General features: G+C 41.7%; 1 protein-coding gene across 3 annotated transcripts in view; it reads right to left on the bottom strand.

Annotated features, from left to right (window-relative positions):
• LOC147151782 (CCR4-NOT transcription complex subunit 6) overlaps window positions 1-21306 on the bottom strand; it is a 22169-nt gene extending 863 nt beyond the window's left edge. The window contains exons 1-12 of one of the 3 annotated variants that reach the window (XM_086023839.1): window positions 21272-21306; window positions 19908-20029; window positions 14582-14768; window positions 14288-14373; window positions 14102-14206; window positions 13894-13962; window positions 11671-11828; window positions 11371-11525; window positions 8510-8664; window positions 8195-8428; window positions 7542-7744; window positions 1-3045 (exon numbers count right to left, since the gene is read on the bottom strand). The exon at window positions 1-3045 is cut by the window's left edge and continues 863 nt beyond it. In XM_086023839.1, the coding sequence (XP_085879965.1) occupies window positions 2830-3045; window positions 7542-7744; window positions 8195-8428; window positions 8510-8664; window positions 11371-11525; window positions 11671-11828; window positions 13894-13962; window positions 14102-14206; window positions 14288-14373; window positions 14582-14768; window positions 19908-20019 (1680 nt within the window). In that variant the 5' untranslated portion in view covers window positions 20020-20029; window positions 21272-21306 and the 3' untranslated portion in view covers window positions 1-2829. Of the gene's footprint in view, window positions 3046-7541; window positions 7745-8194; window positions 8429-8509; window positions 8665-11370; window positions 11526-11670; window positions 11829-13893; window positions 13963-14101; window positions 14207-14287; window positions 14374-14581; window positions 14769-19907; window positions 20030-21078; window positions 21248-21271 lie in introns of those variants that run through there. The other 2 variants (XM_086023837.1, XM_086023838.1) reach the window with 2 other exon arrangements.

The raw sequence follows: 21306 nt of genomic DNA, 5'->3' as shown, positions 1-21306 counted from the left end.
GGTGTCAAGCGATGTGACATTACCAAAAAAAAAAAAAAAAAAACAGAACCAAGAGAAATGATCACAGGAGCAGTCTGGCGACCAGCGGCAAATCATAAGCTCAGCAGCCACGAGGAGGTCAGCTCTGCTGCCCTCACCTTCAGGCAATAGCACTCTCCAGCTAGTGCCAGGCAAATATCCGCAATAAAGCTGAAAGGTAACAAAACCACAAATAAAAAAAGTAAAGGTGTTTTGAGTCCGTAACACCAAAAGACGTCGCCTTTCCTGATGCCAAAAACACTCCATCCTTCATTCCGGAACATTCAACTCCTGTACACATCTACAGAGGATTTGGTTTGTGGCGGGATAAGCGTGTATGATGGGAGAAAGTACTAAAAAGTAGCAAACAATACCGTCGTAGAATTCCGTATTTATACAACAACACAATTCAATATCATTTTAGAAAGGAAACATGAGATACATCTTTTATTCACACTTTACAAAAAAAGCTAGCTTTTTCATCTACTACAATACTAATGCCATTCAGGAAAAGGAAGAAAAAAAGTGGACACTGTTGTTTTTCAGTTAAAAACATATAGGAGGCAAACAAACAGGACAGGAAAGACCTTTTGAGGACTAACTTGATACTTCCTATTTCTTTACTTCCGTCGCTTTAAAACAAAGTGGTGAGATGTCAGCAATTTAGTGGGGGCGGGGTCTACTAAGTGCTCGTCTTCCGTGTGGCATCAAAAGCCAGGCCCGTCGCTGACATTTTGGGGCGGGGAGGAACCAAATTGGGGGGGGGGGGTCCAGGGATGGCACAGTAGCTGCAGCGACATACATGTGTGTGCACGTGTGTGACAATGATACAAAGTGGTTGTTCAAGAGGGATTTAAAATGACAAAGCTCAACTAATACAAAGACTGGAGGTGTGTGTGTGTAGGGGTGGGTGTGGGTGTGTGTGTGTGTGTAGAGGGGGCTTGAAATGTGGAGATCATCTGGCTGTGAAAGCAAAGTAGCAGAGCTGTGCTAATGTACAAGGATGACTTCATAAAAGATACACCTGATCCTAAAGGGCGAAGGGGCAGGGGGTACACACATACCTGATTATTGGGGGGGTGTCAAAAACAAAAAAGGAATATACACATTAACATCGTCAAGGCTTGTAAAAAAGGAGAACCAACTTTAACAAAACAAAAAGGACATAAAATCTTCACAAATGTCTCAACAGTATTTAAAAATAAAAGCAGAAAAGGTTGTTCAGGCGTCTGTCGAATGTTTAGTAGTGCAAGACAACAACTGCTACGATGAGGCACGATGTTTGCTCGGACGTGGGGGATTCTTATCGGGTGTCAGTCACACGCCACATACATGTGTGTGTATTTTGATACGGGGGTGGGCTGGTGGAGATGATGCATGGCAGAGTTGACTCAGCGGCTATGTACAAATCGCCACAAACAAACCAAATGAACATCAGTAATGGCGGGGTCTTAAAAACAACAATAGATACACTATGCGATGGTTCATCTCGAAAGGAGTGCAAAGTCGTGACAAAAACGCCGTGAACAACCTCTTCTTCTTCTGCTTACGTCGTTTGTACAAGCTGGTTATCAGTTTCACCGCGACATGAACGGGATAAAAATTTAGTCATAGTTTACATACAATCTCTCAAATGGGATCATAATTTACTCTTGGTACAAAAAACACCAGAAAACAAGTCTTCTGTGGTTCATATACAATCATGTAAAGACTGAGTCTATGCTTTTGATTCTGTACAAACACTTTGGAAGAGGAAAAAAAAAAAGACCTAAAGAACAGAAAACACTGATATCATGTGACTGTGTGTATGTGGGATTGATGGAGCGGGAATGTCACTACTGGCCGTTGAGACAGTGCTACAAATCTGTGTGTGTGTGTGTGTGTGTTGAGCTGGACAGTGAGAGGAATGCTGGTCGTACTACCCATGGCTCTCTCTCTCTCTCTCTCTCTCTCTCGCTTCCTGACTAGAAGCAAATCAAGACCACAATCCCCAAATGGCCCCTACCCAAATTAAGTGCAGGCTGAGAGTGCCGTGTAGCTTTAAAACGAGACTACCAACAACACCCAAAACAGTCTGATGAGGTTGCTAGCTGTTTCTCAAAGCGTCCCTCCAGGCTGTGTTAAGTCGTGCAGCACCGTTGGGTGGCTCGTGGGTGTGGGAGCTATTGCACCGGGGCCGGGGGCCGGGCCGGGCCGGGGGGTCGGAGGTGTAGCACCACAGGAGGCCGTGAGCAGGGCCCCCGAGCACCACTGAATGACAGCGGGAAAAGCTTCCATCTCGACTCCCGACGACCAGCCCTCTTGCCGTTCGATGGAGGTGTAAAAGAGTGACATGTCTGCCGTCATTGCTGGTTTCAGGTTTATACAGGACAGGCAGACACGCGCGCACGCTCCATCAGCTCGCAAGCTTCTCCGTTTAACGTGGCCCTCCCTCTCGCGTCGAAAAACGCGGGTTGAGCTAGCATCCTGTATAGCGTGACAAGACTAACGAGTACAGATGGGTGAGAGAGGGAGTCCAAAAGACAAAATCTGATACAGAAATTGGACTGAATTGAGCAGTTAAAAAAAAAAAAAAAAAAAAAAAAAAAAAAAAAAAAGAGAAAAAAGAAAGAAAAATATAGAATATCTATAACATCATACGAAATCCCTGTTGGCCAGACCTCACTGTACGAATATTTTACAGGTTGTTTTTTTTCTTTTTCTTTTTTGCTTTCCTCTTCCGGGGGCGGCAGAGGGAAGAGCTGGTCGTGGGAGGGAACGTGGGCAGAGAGTGAGTGAGAGAGCCCCACCCGGTGGAGTGGCAGGGACTCACTACCTGCGTGCAGGCAGATGGAGACCATTGACCTGGGGGGGCACGTTGGGCAGGAGCAGCTCCAACTGGGTGAAGAGACTGAAGTGGTCGGAGGGGATGTGAGGGTGCGGGCAGCCGCTAACATTGTTCTCTACCAGCCAGTGAGGATCCAGGGGGCCCAGGATGCCCAGGACGTTCAGGTGAGGCTTGGAGTAGAAAATATAGTCGATGACACCCTGAAAGGAGACAAACAGGAAGTTAAGACTCTGCTTACATATAGTAGTACTATTTAGGGACTCGGCCTATTTTGTAGTTGACAACAATGCTATAAAAGTCAAGGCCAAATCAATTAAGTCAATTAAATCAATAATGTCATTGCTATTTGTTTCAGCACAGAGGTCCCCAACCTTTTTCACGCCACGGCATCAGCCTTTCTTAAAACTCTGCTTGCCGATAATAAATATATTCAAAACTGTTTAAATCAAAACAAAGATATGTGAAAGTGTAACATTTGTCTTTTTGAAATTTTCATTTACTGTAACACTACATGGAGCTATTGTTTAAGTTTTCCTTTATCCTTTTTAAGACATGCTGACAATCCTGGACAATTCCATCAAAGTCCTCATCTTTGGTATCAGAAACGAACAGGTGGGCAAGCTCTCCATTAAACACGCCAGGTTCACTTTCGTCATTGTCTGAGTCAGTCTCGTTGCCGTGTGGCTCCTCAGAAACGATGCCGGCTTTTGCGAAAGCTCGCACAACAGTGCAAGCAGACACTTTAGCCCAAAGTATCCACAACCCATTCACAAATTGTGGCATAACACTTTGTTACTTCGCTGCCCCCAGTCTTTGTCAAGCTGTGTTCGCCGTCCGCCATCCATCACTCGCACGCCGCTCGCAACTTAACCTTGAACGCCCTATTTACACCGATGTCCAGTGGTTGGAGTTCCTTTGTTATGCCTCCGGGAAAAATGGCAAGATCGGAGTTCATTTGCTTCACTTGGTTTTTCACAGCGGCTGTGAGATGGACGCGCATGGAGTCACAGATTAACAGCGACGCTGACGTGTGGAAAAAAAACATCCAGTCTCTTAGGCTAGGTTCACACCGCAGGTCTTAATGCTCAATTCTGATTTTTTGAAAAAAAATAAAAAATAAAAAATAAAAAAAAAAAAATCAGTTTTTTTTTTTTTTGTGTAAGCGTTCATATTACATTTCAAATGCGACCTCGGTCTTGCCTGCTGTATGAACACATGCGTGACGTCACGAAAGTGACCTGCATGCGAGACAACGTCACTCACCGGAGTTACTTTGCGGAAGTAAATGTGGTCCAGCGTGTCGGGGCATTTATACCGTGAAGCGATTAGGTATGAGGTAGAAATAAATACAGTATTTGGGGAAAGTCACACGCAGTCAGTCACTCTCTCATTGTCTCCTCGTTCATCCAGCCCTTTTGATTGGCCTTGATGATGACGACTCCGGACGGAAACTTTTCTTTAGGCAGCGTGTTCCGCTTAAAAATCACCATAGGTGGCAGTTTCTGTCCATTACCATGGCAACCAAGCACAACAGTAAAAGCCGACTTCTCGTGCCCCGTTGTGGTATCGCTACCGTGCTGGTCCCCTTCTTCTCCACAGTGTGGTTCACCGGGATGTCGAAAGTGAGCGGCACCTCGTGCATGTTGGCGATGTGGTTGGCCCGGATGCGTTTGTCGGCAATCTTTTTACTACAGTAGGAGCGGAAGACGGTCAGCTTTTCCTTGTAATCCGCTGGAAATTGCATGCCCGGATGTGTAACAATGTGATATGTTGTTGTTATCAGTTACGCCAATAGGGGGCAATCATGCACTGTTGAGAGAGAGGAAGCCAAATGTGTAACAGGCTGATGAGATGCATGTTCGAATAAATGCCGACCGAGTTGGGCCAAAGCAAAGAAGCTGGACGTGTTTTTTACTATAAAGACCCACACTTTAACAGGATGTATAGATGGCGCAGTTTCATATAACAGAAGCAGCAAGCAAAATGTTAAATTTTCATTTCTTTTGCAAGCGTTTTTGCTCTCTCCCTCTCTCTTGTAAGCGTGTCTCTTTGTGGGTGCCATTTTCAGTTTTTCAGTGTTGTTATGCCCGGCACTATATACCTCCGGGAGTGTGCCTTTAGCATCCTCTGTCACGACCGCCCTTCTCCCATTAACGTCCGCATGGTGTCCTCACTCACGTCCGCCTTTTCTCTATATAACCAGTGTGTTGGCAGCAAATGCTCCCAGTCAGTCAAACGCAGCGCTCAACTAAGTCACATAACATTCACAGATATTGGAACTCTGTAATCACATAAGCCGCACCGCATTATAAGGCGTAATAGATAGAAGATAGACTTTTCAAGCAGAAAATGTCCCAGTGATGGACCAGTTCAATGTCATTGCAAACCCACACGCCTTATTCAGCCTGCAGTAACTAACTGCACAACACTTTCCTTGTCATACAACAACAAAACACATGCGCACTCACACACACATGCGTATGCAAACATGAAACAGAAAAATAAACCTCAGTTAGAAAAAAGGAAAGCATTGCCAACCTTAGTGTGAAACGGCTGTAGTGACACACTTTTTGTAGCACGTAAAAAACATTTTGACAAGAACACCCGTATCGTAGCTCTTGGGTACCGTTTTAAAATGCCACTTCAGATCCCCTCTTTGCCAATGCCATTGTTGCATTGGAGATCAAACAAGAAAGCTTAAAATGAATGAATCACCTAGTTTCTCATGAGAAAATGCAGCAAAGTACAAATATGGTTTGATGAATAAATTGAAGGACGACAAAATTAATGGTATTTGGAAATGTTAAATCAAGTAATCAAATAAAGATATCAAGAGAGGATATAAATGGAGTAAATAAAATCAAATTCCTTGGGGTAATAATTGATAACAGAATTTTCTGGAAACCTCATATTCAACATATCCAATCCTAATTTTCAAGAAGCATTTCTGTCCTGGCAAAAGCAAAACATGCACTCAACCAGAAATCACTCCACATTCTGTACTGTTCACAACAGTTACCATATTTCAATCACAAACCAGTTGTTCCTCCGATCCTAAGTATTAAAACATGCTGATCTTGTAGAATTTAAAAATGCTAAATTAAAGGGATGGTTCGGCCGGGATGGCCATGTTTTCACTAACAAGTTCATTTTATATATTTTTTGATCAGGAAAATGGAAAGAGTTATCATTTTGTATTTGATCAATAAATTTGGGAGAAATTAGGAAATAAGTTACTCCATGAATAACGCCTCTTGTTAAGGAGGAGAATGGCCGCGCCCACTACCGTTCTAGCCTTGTTCGATCTGAGTCAGTGGAGGAACCGATTACAAACTCTCCATTGGAAATCATTGTACTTTCATTGCTTATAACGTCCAAAAATGGTGATCAATTGGCATCAAAATTTGTGTGGACATCCTTACTAATGACCTTACCTTACATTTATTTGTATGAGGAATGGCCACAGTTTTTCGACCGACAACACGCCGTCCAATGAAACATAACAGCCGAAACGGTACGTTCCAATGCGGCCACACTCGGCTGTGCAGTCAGCCTCCTCGCTGGAACTTTTTGTTTGCTGAACATTGACGCTTGCTCGATGAGGTCTTACCTCACTCTCACGCCGTTTCGCTCACGCCGAAGCTGGCGGCTGCGAGCGGTGTCGGACAACGACTGATTTCAATGCCTAAAAAAGTGTATACAATTTCATAAAGCCTTTTTAAAGTTACTGTATTTTTTTCATTATAAAAATAGTTTTAAAAAGTTAGCAATAATTGTAACTTATCGTATGTATTTTTTTTCATCACAAAATTGTATATGTACGGTAATGACTACTTGGCTTTAACTTGAATACTTAGATGTGTCATAGGCTGTTGCTGCTGAGTGTTTAAAGATTTCAGTGTCTTAATACAGTATTAAAAGATCTTTATTGTAAGTGTATTTTTTATTCTGGTTTCTTAGAATATCACCCGAATGGTTTGCTTTTATTTTTTCGAAAGAAAGTACCGTTTACTTGTAATCTTTTCAGAATAAACTTTTTTTTTTTTTAAATCTGTTTTTTGTACCGAAAATATACCGAACCGAAGTTTCCAAAAAAACGAACCGAACCGAAACGTGATTTAGCGTACCGTTACACCTCTAACAAATACTATATATGAATAGTTCACTGTTATGGGGTAAATAACGGTTTATGCCTTTACGGTGCATTATTTGGTAAAATGGACATAGGAACTATTATATTGACGGCTTAATGACACAGCATAATTTGTCATTGTCCTGTGAAAAACACGCATGTCCAATTTTGGGAAATTGGTTCATTTTCACAATGCCATTTCTGTACACCATCACTTGGGACCAAAGGTCAAGCCAACATCCTGTCTATGTCAATCACTGTTTTCTGTAATGGTGGTGACTAAAAGAAAATTAAGAAATAGACTGGACAGAAGTAAAATACTTTCGGTGTCATCGCCTTGCATTAGCCCAAAATGGGACCGGCTTATTGAAGAGAAACAAGCTCAGGGCTCTCACCAATTAGAACAACCACATTCGGCAAAACAGGGAAGTCACATTTTTAAATGATTTGTTCGTACTTATTTCTATGCCGGTCTGTCAAAAGCTGGCTTTACCTGAAACCGGTCCATGGCGCAAAAAAGGATGGGTACCACTGACCTTGACTATCTGCAGTCAATCTGCTTACCTTGAAGTCAAACGTGTAGTTGGTGTAAGGCATCAGGCCGTTCTCGTAAGCGCTTTTCAGCTTGAAGCCGTGGGTGATCCTGCCGTTGGACGTGCTGTTCTTGCCGTTGCAGTTGAATTTGGTCAGGCTGTCGCTGTAGCGAAGCTCCTTGAAGTCCTTGTGGGTGCAGTCCACTCCACCCGTACTTAAGTACTCTACCACACCTGCATTGGGAGGCAGAAACCCTCTTAAGAAATAAGCAAAGTCAAAAGGTGTCAACAACTTTGTGAAGACAGCTTACGTGTGTGTGTGTGTGTGTGTGTATGTGTCCATTGAGGTGGCAATTGAGCTGTATGTGAGTTTATCCATGTATCACGGCCAACAGGTGAGACCGTAATTATGTAGTTTTCTTCTGGCTCAGATTGATGTACATTTTTCCATATGAACCCTCAAACAGTGCTTTAGTATCAGTCTATTCTTATTACTTTGTCTTTAACGGCAGCTCTATGATTTGGTGTAATTGTGAATATTCCGGCTACGACAATTCAATTTCCCCTCAATGGATAAACAAAGGATGTATCTATTGCTATAGCTGGCAGAATGTGTGCCCAATCAACTCTAGTTTGGAAAGTGATCGTTCGGAGCACATATAGTAGACCATATGTGTCACATACCAGAGTCGGGCAAAGAGTTGAGGTCAGCACAGAGCACCAGCGGAATGCCATTGGTTTCACCAGAGACCGAGGACAACTTGAGGCTGCGCGTCGCCTTGTCCACAATGTTTTTCACTTCCGACAGGAACATCATGGTCTGAACCAGCTTGACGTCAGAGTATTCCGGGTCCCAGTGCATGTGGGCGTTGGCTACCAGCAGCAGCTGCTTCTCCATGCCGTGCAGTGACTTCCCAGCTGGAAAATACGGCGACCCAGAAGTAAGACAAAAGCTCCAACAAGTACAGACGTATATGGAGGTAGTAGTAATCTACTCACAGGAGACTTCCATCATCTCTTTGCGGACTTCAAGCAATACGGCAACCCCGATGTTGTCCTTTGTCATCACACGGTTCAGCATGGCCTCTGAGCCCTCTGAGTTAGCCATTGCCAGCTGGTTAAACTCCACTGTGTGCTTCTGTACTGCACTGAACCTGGATATGAAGAGGTGTGGGGGTGGGGGGTATGATGGAAAGTAGTGTGTCAAGTGGGGCAGCCAGAAATTATGTTGCTAGACGACTAGTCACCTATTGTAGCGCGATTAGTCGACTAATTGCATCATATTGCATGTGAATCACAGCACATCACCAGGAAGCAAATGCTAAACAAAAATCAAGTTTGCAGCTTTTCCCAGCATTCCTGACATGCTTGATCAACATCTCAGAAATGCTTATAAATTATAAATGATGGTGCAACTTCAATTGAAGGCGATACTGTGACCTTTAACATTTTTGGCTGTAAATGTTTAGTGCATTTTAAAATGAACCAAAAACTATATGCGATGCATAGTTGCAGTACGACACTATATATAGACACAAAAATAAATACTTCTAAACATATTTCACTCTTCTCGGGCATCAAACATTTTTTTATGTAGAAGATAATGAAATGTAATGTAGAAGAAAGGCACTGTGCTTAAGAAAACACTTTTTTTATTTAACCTTTATTGAAAACATTTTGATTGGCTACCCTTGTGCGTATTTAAAACTATTGAATTGATCTCAAAGAAAAAAAAGGGGTATGCAGCCGAAAGAAAAAAAAAAAAGTTTAGGAGGAATTTATATTTTTAGCACTTAACCTACTATATTGGAATGGCCTACGTTAGGTGTTTTTTTTTGTTGCCGTTGAGGGTTTGTGGCAAACATGTCAAGTGCTGTTACTTTTGAATTCTCCTTTTTCCATGTTCCTGAATGGATCAGTAAGTGTGGGAACGAGAGAGCGCAAGTGAGCATGTGTGCTGTGTTTTGGTTGTTAACAAACGTTGAGTTCACTGACTAATGACTCCGTAAACCACAGTACACGCTACAATATGTTAGCCAAGTGCATCCCCGTCATGCAGCCAGGAAAGGCAGGTTTGCATCGCAATAAGTATTTGGAGTGAAACTCGCCCAAGCGTTCGGACTCTGTTGCAAACACTGGCTAGCCATGACACTGCATTAACCATAGTGCTTCTGTTTACATCACGGATGATTAATAATTACCACTGCTGTGCATGTTCATTACAGCCAGGCAGACAACCAGCAGGAGCAGCAGGAGATGAGGCAGTTTCCAGAGAAAAACAAAGCCACTCCCCCAAAATAAATAAATGCATGAATGTCAATGACAACTATTACATTAATTGTTGACCAATAGTAGTATTATTCTTGGCAGTCCACAAGCATTCTAACAGGTAAAAGTTTTCTGACAGTTAATCATGGTAAAGATAGCCTGAACACACCACAGCATTAATGCAAGCATACTGATATCCAAATCTATTATGATGAAACGTGCCTTTTCTTTTATCAGCTGGTCTAGTTATAATCGTTGTTGCTATTAGAGTGGTACCATGACCCATGAGTTTAGTGTATTCCATGACCAAGCTCATGCTTCTGGTATATCAAATGCAATTTCCCCAGTAAAATGAATTTAAATGCCATTAATCCATACCAGCACCCCCAAAAACATTTGCTTTGTAACACGTTTTTTAAAAAAAGAAAATAAGTTGGTGCTAGAGTTACGCTGGCTGGTTATAGTTCAGTGTATAGGTGCAATGATTTGTCAACAACTAATCGATTGTCAAATTAATTGATAAACATTTTGATAATTGAATAATCATGTAGAAACCACCTTGAATGGAAAATTCTCCAAATGATCGTAATGTCAGGCTCTCAACTAGGCCTGGGAAAAGAAAGTTGATCAACTCTGTTGTGTCATTTTGATAATTGATCATTGAGAGACCACCTTGAATTTAAAATTCTCCAAATCATCAGAATGTCAGGCTTTCAACTAGGGCTGGGAAAATAAAGTTGACCAACTCTGTTATGTTGACAAAAAAAAAAGGGCACGTTTGTTTCCGCACGTTTGTTTCCGCACGGATGCACTCTTCCAGCAGCATGCAGCAAAGTTTGTGATTGGTTTAGACTGAGAAGGGAGAAAGATATTGTTTTATGTATGGCTGCAAAGCAGAGGTGGTGGAGACTGGAGAGTTGAACACCCGCGTGACGACGAGCCAGCGGCTGTGATTGCGACGATTACGCGAGTGAGCACTCTGTAGGATAAATTATTCTAAAAAGATTTGTGTGTGTGACAGGCCTACTATCAACATTAAATAGCCTCAGATTTATGTGGTCCTCCATGAAAGCAGACCAATTATCTTTCAGGTTCTTTTTTCTTTTCAAAACAAGATATTTGCAAATATCCGTTTTTACTCTGAAAAACAATGAAAATGACCAATTTTCTGACATGTTACGGCCCAAACCACAAACTGAAACATAATTTATGTTTTTGCATTTTCTGCACTGTCAATTTGAAAAGATGCCTTGTTTTTAAATAATGGGATGGAAATTAAAACACTAAAAATCTGATTCAATTATTAAGATAATTGTTCGTCGCAGCCCTAGTTCAGTGTGAGCACCTGGGCGTGAGACAGCAGCTTTTTGTAAGTGTCCTCATTTTGCTTGTGTCTCACAGTACCTTAGACCCTACATTTAGTTTTTCACTTTTCAAGTGGCAACCTCAAATTTTGTCTCACAACACAAAACCACAATATCTAAAAAACAACCTCAAGTTTGGGTGAATTGTTTGGAAAAATAACCATATTAAGGCATGTACAATGCTGAATTCTTTCTAGAAGAATAGTTAGAAAACTGTTGACAACATACTTTTCTGTCTTGTAGAAAATTGCACATCCGTCCACATGTTTGCGGTCCGACTCTGACATGGTCCTAGCTCGCGACTTTGGACTGAAGAACCCATCATAACCCTGCTCCTTCAGCTCAGGCAAGAAAAAATTGTAGTACTGCTCTGTCTCCACTTCCTATGTTTCACAAGGAGACCCGTGAGTGAGGGCGGTTAACAGGATGAGCAGAAGGTGATGACAGATGCATTGGCAGACATTTCAATAACAGAGCAAAAAATTACAGCAAGTAGTGTGATAGAAGAGACAATAACACACATCTCACCTGCAAACTGATTATGTCCGCATTGCAGCCCATAATCTCTTGCATGATGGACTTCTTCCTGTACTCCCAGTTTAGAGCCCAAGAGGGGCAGTAGCCGTACAGCTGCCTTGTGGCGTATTTATCGCACAACACGTTGTAGCACATGACAGAGAACAGTGCTGCAAGGGGGAAAGCACAGCAAACATCTTAGTTCCTCTCATACAGTTTTAAATAAATAGGAACCATGATTATTCACCACTTTCACCAATGCTTTGGAAAAAAAAAAAATTAAAAAAAACACACTGGTGAGAATGAATCAGTGCCGCAATTCCATTTAGCAATCCTATCAATCAAATGAATGAATAGCCTGTTGAGCAAAATAATTTTCCAGTCCAGTAGTCGAAGGGCTGTTCAATTTGATTGGTCCACTGTGTCTTCTGTGTGTAAATCGAAACTTGGTTGACAAATTGAAAGGCTGTAAACGGCAGAGCCATTCTAAAAGATCAAAATGGAATTCGGCATAAACACTAGTAGGAAAAACATGAGCACCACACTCGTCAGGAATAAAGATGTACGTATACTGATGTAGGGCTGGGTGTGAGAGGGACAAAATTTCATCTCGATATTCATGCCAGATATCTCAATATTTCCATGGGTTCAGTGAAAACTAAGCATTTTTTTAAGAAAAGGCAAAACATCAATAAAAAGGACGTGGAAAGTGCTGACAATCAATATTAACAGTCAGCAATTAAAAAAAATAAATTCACAATGGACTGCAACTGTACTTTAGTGACAGTTTTATGCTACAGAAGTGCACATACACGTGTGTAAGTGTTAACGGCATCATTGCGTTTTTTGTTTTGTATCAATTTGTCCATGCATTTGTGCTAATGAACCCGACGTGGTCCTCAGTTGGCCACTCGCCCCAGCACATTGGGCGATTGAATGTGTGGACTCCCTTGCGATGTGAATTGTGCCAACCTGTATCACATTTTGAGGTTCCCCATACAATATGTTGCAATGTATCACTTTTTGTTGATTCACAAAAAGATAGTGTCAGACTGTCAGTCAAGGAACACTTAGCTTGCTAAGGAAATAGTAGATGGGCGATAATCTTGAGGAGAGTGTGGATTGAAAGGAGAGACTCTCTTCCATTCAGTTGAATGGACCAGCGAGGTGCGGACTGCTCTATTTTATCCACTGGCATATGGAATTATAAATATGGTTAAGTATACAATGTTTACTGTGTATACTGTATTTCTATGGCTTGACGGCGCACGGCTGTGTCTACTTCACTTATTACATGGAAATTGATTTTTTGCGTGTGGTGGTGTGCATGCGTTTCTGCATATGTGCGTCTCTCCCTCCCTCCATGATGATTGCCATGGGCTGGCTTTAGCTGTCAATTAACGGCAAACTTAAAAAGAGGTGTGTGTTTGGTTGGCTTGAGCAATACTTGCAGCGCAAGCGTGGAAAGTCTACATGGCTGATATCATCTTAGTTTTCAATATCAATCACTTGAATGTTCATATCTAGGCATTGTTACATCTCCCAGCCCGAAGTGATGCATGTGCAAGAAGATGGACAGCAGAATTTGGACAGCTTAAGTTACGTGTGGCCATGATTGTCTGCTTGCACTTGGGAGCTCCACTTCTCCTGCGTACCTTGGATGCAAATTTATTCAAGACACCCGTGCGCTACACTGAAATTGTGCGTGTCTTTGGATAGGCAGAGCGTGCTCCCCCTCATTCCTTTCCGAACCATCCTATGTCCTATCAATCAGCAGCTTATGCTTTAACTGTTTCCATCTGTACTGCTTCATGCACTGGCGCACCGTCTCCCCAGTTGCAATTGGACTGTTCAGGTTGTCTTAGAAGATGTTTCGACTCTTCTGAGAAGGCTTCATCAGTTCATGCAACGATGTTTGGTTGAAGTGCACCAGCCTGGTCGTGAATTGCCAAGGTTTCACTGTACTATATTCTGTTAGGGTAATAACCAGAGCTGTGCACTTGACTAAAATTTTGCGGTCAGTTTTTCGCCTTCCGCCTGCAGCCGGGGTACCGTTCCGCTCTCCGTCTATCCGCCTTTTTGTCCGGCCAGATCAAATAGTAGTCGCCTATAGGCTGGTCCGCCTAGCATTTTAAAACGGGCTTCCATAAGCGTTTTCGCCTACCAACTTCCACTCGCTAATTTTTAAACATAGTGAATTGGCACAGTGTACTAATAGTCCTACTGCTGACTTACCTGATGGCCGGGCTCGGTCTGGTTCTTGGAGAGAGATCCACGACCGGGCCGGGGGCTGCTCAGTCGGTACTGAAAAGAGTAAAATAATGTTTGTTGTGTGTGATAACAGGCACATTTTATGTACAATTTCCCTTCACATAACAAATTGGCAATTGTGACAGAAATGCCTGCAATAAGGAGGGATGGGGTAAGCAGAAAGGCCACTCACTGCGCTTGATAGCCCCCGCCAGATTGTCTAACAAGTAGTTGAGCAGTCTTCGCGTGCCATCGGGTTCCTGGTAGAGGCTCATAATTTCTTGTGCAAGCGGGTTTCCTACAGTGGCCAAAGCAAAGAAGAGAGAAAATGACATTTCAAGGAAAGGGTGGCTACGCCTGATGTTAATTAGCTACTCACCTTTTAACCCCAGTGTTTGTAACTGAAACAGTTTTCCCAATTCAAACGGCAGAACCCGCAACTGGTTGTTATTTAAAAGCAGTTCCCTGTGGAGGAAAAAAGGTGATATTTGATCAACAAGAAAGAACGCTTTCTCCTTCACAACAAAGAGTACAACAAGACTGAACGTTAACAAAAAAAGCCAACTGCCCCAGGGAAATTGTGTGAAATCGAATCTAATTGTAAGAAAAAAAAAATCGAATTCAGTAATTCTGTCTAAATAAAGGGGTAATGGAAAAACTGGAGATGGCTCACCTGAGAGACACCATGTTGCCGAGCTCTGCCGGCAGGCTCCTGATCTTGTTGGATGAAAGATCCAGGTATACCAAATTGTGAAGTTTGGCAATGTCTGGCGGGATGCGTGACAATGAGTTGTCACTGAGGTGCAGGGCAGTGAGGTGGGTGAGCGACCACAGGGCTGTGCTGAGACTCCTTACTCGACCTTAAAAGCATCAGGGAAGGAGGTTGTGATCTCATTAGGTTTTCACAATACAGATGTCAACCACTGACACTTTTCCCACTGCAGCTAAGGGGCAACTTTGGTGTATAAATGGTAGCAATGCGACAAGGGCCATCTTGGTGGAATTAAAAAGTAAAAAGTAAATAAACATGTAATTTGCACTTCAAACGCCTCTAAAATCAGCCATAACAGATCAATTTGTGAGAAAATAATTGCTGACTAAAGTACATAACCCTTGCCTTCTCATGAATAATGTTTCATTTGCGCTATTTAAATCATTTTTGGAGGGCAAGTGACGCAGTTTAAAGCACCACAGTAATTTTAAGTAGCCCACTTGACGTACACCTACATATTTCCACCCATATAAGTTCACTTGTGGATATTTTTGGCTGAAACTTGTCAGCCAATCGAAGAAGCGGTTCTCTGAGAAGACGACAAAATTGAAGCATCAATTGTAGCTGTGGACATCCATTCAAAGTTGACGGATAACTAAGACTTAATGGGTGAGTACTGACATTGTGTTCAGGTTTCAGTATGTCCCTTGAAACCTACAGCAAGTGTTCATATCCAAAATGTCTTGTATAACTGTGCTTTTAGCTGTGGGTTGAACATAGACACGAATGATTTTGCAAGCAGACGCAACTCGCTGCACGTCCCCGTGCATATTAATTGTGAATGTGCAGAACTGCACATTCAATTGCCATGTCCTTGGCTTAGTTGAAAAAAATTAATTTCGTTTCTCTAACTCAGTCATGTTTGTCTGCCTCTTTCATTAAAAGAACTCAAACCCTTTTTTTTTTTAAATACAGAACATAACGCAGAAACATCTACCTCCTCCTCGCTGTCTCTAATGGAGTGATTAGCCCAACATCTCGCTGAAGTCACAGAAAGAAAGAACACGAATATCGTGCTAATGTAGTTTGTTTTGCTTGTGGCTGTTATTAAAAAGTTGATTATGTAGGAATTCCGTAGCAGCTATCATAACTAACTTTTATATAATCTATATATTGTACTATCTACTTACGATAACAGCCTTAAATATTCACAGCTTCTGCATGATACTTTCACTGAATGCAAATGACATTTTTCAACCATTGATAATTTTCCAAGAAAGGTCTAGGGTCTTAGAATTTACGGCAAATATAGCCTCAAGTAGAATTAATTGTGAATACGGGTGGGCGAGCTGACAAAAATATCATATCATGATTTTTTTAAAATAAAATCACCATCACGATTTTAACACGATTCTTTTTTTTTTTTTACATCGTTTAAGACTAATTTGCACATTTCTGACCATATTCCTCAGGTTAAACATATAAAACATTTAAAATGTGTATAAAACTCTAAAAGAAAAAAAATGACATTTTAAGTCAGCTAAGCTTCCTGAACAGGTTTTAATTTGAATAGTGACAAATTTTATCAAAATGTGCAGTGAATGTAAACATAACAGGTAACAATGTAAACATAAAAACACAGCTCATAACGCAGGTCTAGTATTTTGAAGAGTCTTTTAAACCCCTCGTTTTCCACTGTTTTAATGGCAATCATGTCTTCGGCAAGGTAATAAGTCATTGCCTCAGTTACTTCTTTACACTGCTTGCTTGTTTTTTCATATGGAGTGCTCTTGTTGTAGACCGTTACCGTGGGTTGCGTTAACTTGGAGCTAGCGGTTGCCTCCGGCTACCAATGATCTGGTGGTCTGGTTTGCTTTGGCTGTCGGCGCTGACGTCCGAACCGAGTCTCTGTAAATTTTGTAAATAACTGGTTTGCGCTTTCTCCTCCAAGGAAAAGCCAAACCAAATCGACACTGTGGATGTGGAGTTTCTTTTCGGGACCAACTCTGCTTCGTGGTGACTTTCCGCTATAGCCTCCCGCTATACAAACAAACAGGGAGGCGGGGAGTGTCTCGTACCGTGCACTGCGCGTGCTGTGATTGGTTGGTCGGGTATGCGTCAGCGGCTTTGCGCCGCTATAGAGCTAAACTGTTTAGAATGTGCCATGTAGAATGCGATCAAACGATCAAACGATCTTTCGGCTTTATGAGATCGCTAACACGTTAAACCGCTTAACGATCTAATATCGTCATAATCGCCCACCCCTAATTGTGAAGGACCAAATTTCACAGTTGCCCTCAATAGCTTTATAAGTAGCTGCATAACAAGTTTCAGCCGTTTCTAGTGAATCACAGACATCTTGAACCAAGTCCCAAGTGAGTATCTGTTACCATGGCAACCAAGGCTGATATTTTCTATAGTTTTCTAATTACAGGCAGTCCTCAAATTACGGCGTACGCGACCTACGTTTCAACTTTATGGCGCCTGTGCCTCCTCCTCCATTTTGTCCCCAGCACTATAGTGACTACGTTTAGATGCAGTCAATATCCGTGTTAAAGTCAAAATTCCGATTTCTGAAACATTCTGAATATCCTGTTTACATGATTGAGCGGACAGAGTTGCTCCGGCATTTGAATAACCCACTGTGTACGGCGACACACTGCGCGTCATGACTCAAACTGATGTCATTACCGCTTGTTACTTTCAACTGTCAATAAAACACTTCTTGTCACTCACCACATTAAGCAGCCGGTTTCCTCTTCGCTCCAAAAGTGTGCTTTTGTGCTGCGTCTCTGAGCTTGTTTACCTCTGCTTGTGTATTTGTGATGGGTTTCGCGCCAAACAACGCACTTCCGCATACAAGCACTTCCTGTACTACAAAGACCAGCATTCCTTGCGGTTGAGCAATAAGAATGCACAGTGTCTGTTTGCACGCCGGCAGTATCTTTGCCTTTTTCGCCCTCCTCTCCTCTTTCTCCATCCATTTCTCAGCAGTAATGCTAAGTACAACATCTTGTGCTTTTCATTTTAATGTATTTTTGTTTTTATACAAAGTATTTTGACGTAAATTTTGATTTTAATGGTGAAATCCGACATGCACAGAAATTCGTGTTACATCGCCAGTGTAGGAACAGTAAGAATGATTGCTAACTGTATTGAAACTCTTGATAATAAAACTCTTTATAATGAAATACAGTAACTTTAAAGTCTTTATGAAATTATTTACACTTTTTAGGCATTGAAATCTTTGAATGTTCAACAGCATATTGTAACGTTATCTGTGTTGTGGTCGGATTTGTGTTTTGCCGAGTTGTGATGTTTTCGAGGTTCATGAATGCATCGGTCGGCTAGCGAGAGAAGCAGCGGAGAACGAAGAACAGAGCTGTTGTTCTTTGTTTTTGGCTAAAAATACTGCTTGCTTCATCTAAGAAACATTCAAAGTCAAATATTCGTTATTATGTTAGACGTGTTACCTGCAACATTGCTGCCAATCTCATGTAGCAATGTCTAGAAAGCTAGAATGTTCCCAAACAGGAGACCACAGTGTATGGGGGACCTTCGAGCACTAGTTTGTTTGAGTATGCCATTTATCCATGCATTTATGATTTATCAGGGCTTGTGGCGTCCCACCTCAATGTGGTGACAAAAGCACATATACAGGTACAGCTAGGGCCACATGTGTCATTGAAAGCGAATCGGGATGTTTTGTTAAATCTGATCTTTTTACGAACTCAATCACATTCCAAAAAAAAAAGTGACTTCTAATGTGAACGGAATGCATCCATAAAGTGACACGCATGCGCACAAAACAATGTCACATGGCGCAGTGTTTGCAGAAGTAAACATGATCCCGCGTGTAGGGGCTCATCTCTTTTCTGTATTTGTAACTTGCTAGGTCCTAGGGCTGGGCCGATAATTCGATATCGATATGTATCGCGATTGACACGTGTTTGATAACAATAGAAAATGCCTTCGATAAAACGTTCGATAGAAGGGAAAAAAAAAAAGAAAAACAAACCCGATCGCAGCATGGTGCAGCGCGCTTCCGCCTCCAAACATGAAGAAGCAGCGTTTAAACCAAAGAAAAAGAAGCATTTAAACCAACAAGAAGAAGCTACGCTCGCGGGCCCGGCGGCCGTGCGCTATGCTCACATCTAGCGAGCGAGCGCCGCAACTTTGCTCAAATAAATGACCAATCGACTACAACTCTTACAATGAAATTATATTATGCATGATAACCCTAATAAAAACCCATGGATCCATGGTGTACAAGTAGAGGAGTTCTTGTCTTTGACATGCAAGCAGTAGTTAGCCTTATCCGACACCAACATCGCACTCAAGGTAAAATCAAGCAAGTAAAATATGAATGGACTGTGGCAATAATGAGTCCGCTAAAAAGATAAAGTAGTCCTAAGAAGGTTGGTCAACGATGATGTTTGCACTGCAAGAGAGTATTCGTTCACTTACATTGGATGAACATTGAATGAAGGCTAATAATATGTGTGTCAACAACTGCTTTGGGCTAGGCCTAATGCAAATAAGCATTTACAATGCACTGATGGAGGACAAACTGCACATGACACTACATAACGATGTACAAAAAACAGTTCAGTATTATTTAAAGAAAAGGTTTAAAATAAAATCAATAATTATCAATATTGACTAATATGAAATATGATATAGGATTGTGACAGTTTTTCAAACATTCTCAGCCCTTCTAAGCACATTGTCTTTGAAATGGAGTTTATTTAATCTTTACATCGACCAGTTTATTTCACTCTTTCATGGTTACATTGACCTCTTATTAAAGGTTAAGTATTATGTTAAAATAAAATAACCTAAATGTATTCTTATTCGGGTCATTATTTTCAATAGTTTAAAAAAAGAAAAAAAAAATCTATATATATCGATATCAACCAATATGAAACACTTATATCGTGATATAATTTTCAGTCATATCACCCAGCCCTACTAGGTCCTCTTTCCTCTGTTTACACCTCCTACCAGAAATCCCATCAAGGACACGGGGATACTGACAAAAGGAGTGAGGCAAGGTACAGTATTATAATTTCTTTTGGTGTTTCGGCATTGGTTTCCTCATTTCCGGTTTCGGTCAAACATTTTCATTTCAGTGCATTCCAAATTAATATATTTAAATAATAAAAAAATAACTCTGTCCGGCAAAGTAAACCAAAAATACCAGGTGGGGTGGTCTAACTTGGCACAATGATCTTAAAGATTCAAAAAAGAAACGCTTTACGGTCCGGTTCCCTTGATAGATACGCACCACTAATTTCCAGCTCAGCCCAGTATGACTTCTTCCCATTGGCTGCCTCCTCGCTGGACATTATCGTGTACATCCGCCTGGGATCCGGCGGGTCATATTTTTCCTTGGGCATTCCTGTAACACTAGAGAGCAAAATAGAGAGATCAATGCCATTAGGAGTGGCTGGGAAAAATGATTAAGTTGTATCATCAACTGTAAGACTCAAACACAACAAAAGTCATGTGCATGAAAAAATAGATGCCTATGTGCTTACTTAATGGTCAATAATTGTCTTACTGAAATTACACACACCACAACCCATATGGGATCCCAAATTGGGGTGACCCGGTTCTAAAAGTTAGCAGAGAGCATGTGAGCAAATATTCAATGGAGACTCGAAAAGTGCCTGAATAATCACGTATAGCGTAATCAAAATCTCATGGAACAAGTCTTGACAAACTATATTACATAAGTATCATAGGAGATTTCACCAAGCACCACAGATCACTGTAATAAATACTTGCAACAAGGGACGGTAGTGTTTACAACAGTCATAGCCCTAGGTACTGGTTAGGCGATTTTTCCCCTTATTGACGATCGCTGATTAGCCTAGCTTAACCTAAATAGGTTTTGTTGGCCACCAAACTCTACATAAAACACACGCCACACAGCTAACGTTAACACGGACGCATTTCCTCGCAGACCGAAGGGGAGTCACTAAGTGGGTCAGATCACACATTTATTGTGCTTAGCATTCTCCCACCGAGCTTATCAAAGACGCGAGACGTGAAATTTGTTAAAAGATACATCACAATTGTTTACATAACAGCCTTGCACTGCCTAGCGAACAACACTAGGCCAAGAAACATCGCGGCAGCAAGCTATTGCTAACTAGCCTATATAACAGAAGACATTGAAATCGTGTAATTCTTATTAAAGTACGCGGGCCTAGAAAAGGATCACAATACCGCGTCTGCGATTCCTTCCGAGCTATTTTAGCTTTAGCGCTCGTTAGCTAGCTAGCTACAAGCTAACAGATCCAATTATTCGAAGCTGACCGACTAGCCGTTCTAATAAGTCTCGCTGCGCAGAAGAAAAAACAAACACTGATACATTTTTGGTATCCGATTCGGCCTAAATGGGCGACGAGATAAATGTGGAGTTGGCTGGATGTAAAGAGTGGCGTTTATACCTGCAAGAGCATACCAAATGGCGAGGACGACTGCGTGCTCTCTTTTGTTTTCTAGCCACTTCTCAGCCGTTTCCGCTGCTGCTGTATTATGGCGACGGTGGGGATTTTTTCCCTCTGCTGATAACGGCGAGCGCTCCGATTGGTCCGCGTCTAACGGGCTTGAACAGCTGTTGAATCAAAATAAAACCCTCACCGTTACTGAACATTACAAAGGTGGCGTCTCGTCTT

This window comes from Filicampus tigris, chromosome 2, assembly GCF_054856515.1.
Source record: "Filicampus tigris isolate MCC_2025a chromosome 2, RoL_Ftig_1.0, whole genome shotgun sequence".
In the NCBI taxonomy this organism is placed as follows: domain Eukaryota; kingdom Metazoa; phylum Chordata; class Actinopteri; order Syngnathiformes; family Syngnathidae; genus Filicampus; species Filicampus tigris.
Note: the sequence above shows the minus strand (reverse complement) of the source record. Positions and strands in the feature narration are given on the sequence as shown.